Below are 2,537 nucleotides of genomic sequence, written 5' to 3'. Positions count from 1 at the left end.
ATAGAAAAGAAGATAACCTGATAAAACAACGATAAATAAATTTAAACAACGATAAAAAAGGTAAAGAAACAAAATTATATATTTCTCAAACCAATATCTTTTATTTCAGTATGTACAAGCTTCACATATATACAATTTATGTAATGTATATACTGATATACTTATACTATATGTATATAGTATATAATGTATATAACTTTGAGCAAGAATTATTTGTTCAGTCAAATGTATCACTTTATTTAAAACTAGTTAGAAATTCCAAAACCAGTCGCTTTTGACAATAATTTTGACCTAAATTAATAATATTAATAAATATCTGATTCGTATATAAATTTATTTATTTTTAAAATTTACCTACCCATAGAGGTCATAAGTATATTTATTTAGTTATTTTTAAATATAAATAATTAGTTGTAATCCTACAACTTGCGTTGCAAAGGGTTTATTTGTTAAAACTTTAATTTTTTTATTTTTCAGAAATTTCTATCCTCTTTATCACTTCTTTATTCATTACGTCACAGGAACAACGTTTCGGGCTCTTCTGCCCATTATTAAATTCTTATTATTAATTTGTAGACATATGTCATTCTAAATTTAAATCATTTTCATATATTCTAAATTGAATAAACTATTTTTTTTCATAAATATTTAGATAAACAAATAGACAGAAAGAAAAAAGTACAATTTAAAAGCCAAAACTATTTTTGGAAAACAGCATTAAAAAAAAATTTAAAAATAGGACTTACTTTGAATTTGGAATATATAATGATTTTAAATTTAAAAGACATATGTTCTCAAATTAATAATAGGACCTTCCTTGATAATGTACAGAAGAGCCCAACATTTTTTTTGGTTGATATAAAGAATAAAGAAGCGAATAAAGGATATAAAATAAATCCATGAAAAGAAATATAATAAAGCTTTATTTATTTATATTTTATAAATTTTAATTTCATTGCTAACTTTTTATTGTTTATTTCAGAAGGCAGTATGTTCTAATGAGGCATTAATTTTTCTGTAAAATTATAGGTTCTATAAAATGTTTAAGGTTTGCCAAAATTATTAGGTTAGGACAAACACAAAAACTAATTAAATTTTTGACTTGTTTAAAATTTATTTTTTAGCATTAAAATTATTTGAATTTAATTTAAGTTTAAAAATACTTAAGTATTCCAATACAATTGAATGTTAATACTAGTATTGCAGATTTAGGTTTAATGCTAACTATTTCTAAATATGAAGATTTTTTATTTTGTAAATATTTATGAAGTTTTATTTAACATTTGAAATAAAAAGTTAACAAAATTCATGAAAATTTACCTGGGTGTTTTAAGTTTTTATTTAACATTTGAAATGAAAATTAAGTAAAATTATTAATTAAATTTTATCTAGATGGTGTTTCCAGTTTTGTATTTGTTAGGTTTGTAATTGTACATAGATATATTGCCACTTAATTTGTCGTAACTTGTAACTCAAAATAAATTGCTATTTAAAAAAAATATATAATTAAAGCTTCATTTTAGAGACATTTTGAAAGAATTATGTAGACGAGGAGATGCCATTGTCAAGTATTACTTCTTGCATATAATTACATGACCCAGTTCCTTAAGTATTTACGTATTTACGTATTTTAGTTGCTCTTTTTTCGATAGGTCTTGACGTAGAAATGAACAAACAGGCTGAAGAGAGTGAGTGAGTTGAAGTACCACAAATACAGAAATCTTGTATCGTTTCTGCAACCAGCAACAGACATTTTCACTAGAGTTGTCATACCCATCAGAAATTGTATCTGCAATTCAAATATTTCGTTATTATTTTATTAAATTACGCATGCAACAAAAATATGCTAAACAGGTAAGAAATTCCTAAAGGATCTATCTGAGAACATATTAGCATTATTATAATTAATTATTTGGATGAAGATGGTCCGAGAGCAGGTCAAAAAAGATATACTAAATCGTCGAAAATTTATTAGTAAACAGCAAAAATAGTTTTATTTATTATATATCTATGTATAATTATTAGTCAAAATTGATGAGTCTGCCTAGTATAGGTAGGAGGAATAAAAAATGGTGGCTGTTCAAAACGATAAAAAAAATAATTTTTCATTCAGAGCTCAATATCTTAAAAAGTAGGAACAACACAAGAAAACCTAAGAGAACGTCATTTAAAGAAGAGTAAATTTGCTAAAATATGAGCCCTAATAGAGTTATTTACGTTAAATAGTTTTCGAGATATAGCTTTTTAAAAATCAACGTTTCAGAAAAATGTTGTATGGGACGTACTAAAAGATCAGTAGTTAGTGAATTTATTTTGAAAAATTTATATCTCAAAAACCATTTGACTTACAGATGTCTATTAGCACTCAAATTAAAGCTAGTTTAATGAGCTATAAAGTAATTTATGATGTTTATCTTCATAGAAGTAATAGAGTACATGAAATTCGCTAAAATAAATTGATTTATAGTTGTTCGGACAAATTTTCATTTGCCAAATTTATATTCATATGTGAATATCATAAAAACTACTACCCCTAC

At 24.1% G+C, this 2,537-nt stretch overlaps 1 protein-coding gene across 1 annotated transcript in view; it reads right to left on the bottom strand.

Annotated features, from left to right (window-relative positions):
• Positions 1-728: 728 nt before the first annotated feature.
• LOC106680806 (very long chain fatty acid elongase 7) overlaps positions 729-2,537 on the bottom strand; it is a gene marked incomplete in the record, with an annotated part of 24,632 nt that continues 22,823 nt past the window's right edge. The window contains 1 exon segment of the mRNA XM_067045600.1: positions 729-1,789. Within this exon segment, the coding sequence (XP_066901701.1) occupies positions 1,631-1,789 (159 nt within the window).

This window comes from Halyomorpha halys, unplaced genomic scaffold (genome assembly GCF_000696795.3).
Source record: "Halyomorpha halys isolate HHAL.00 unplaced genomic scaffold, Hhal_1.1 Scaffold289.1, whole genome shotgun sequence".
Classification (NCBI taxonomy): Eukaryota; Metazoa; Arthropoda; class Insecta; order Hemiptera; family Pentatomidae; genus Halyomorpha; species Halyomorpha halys.
This window is presented reverse-complemented; position numbering and strand designations above follow the sequence as displayed.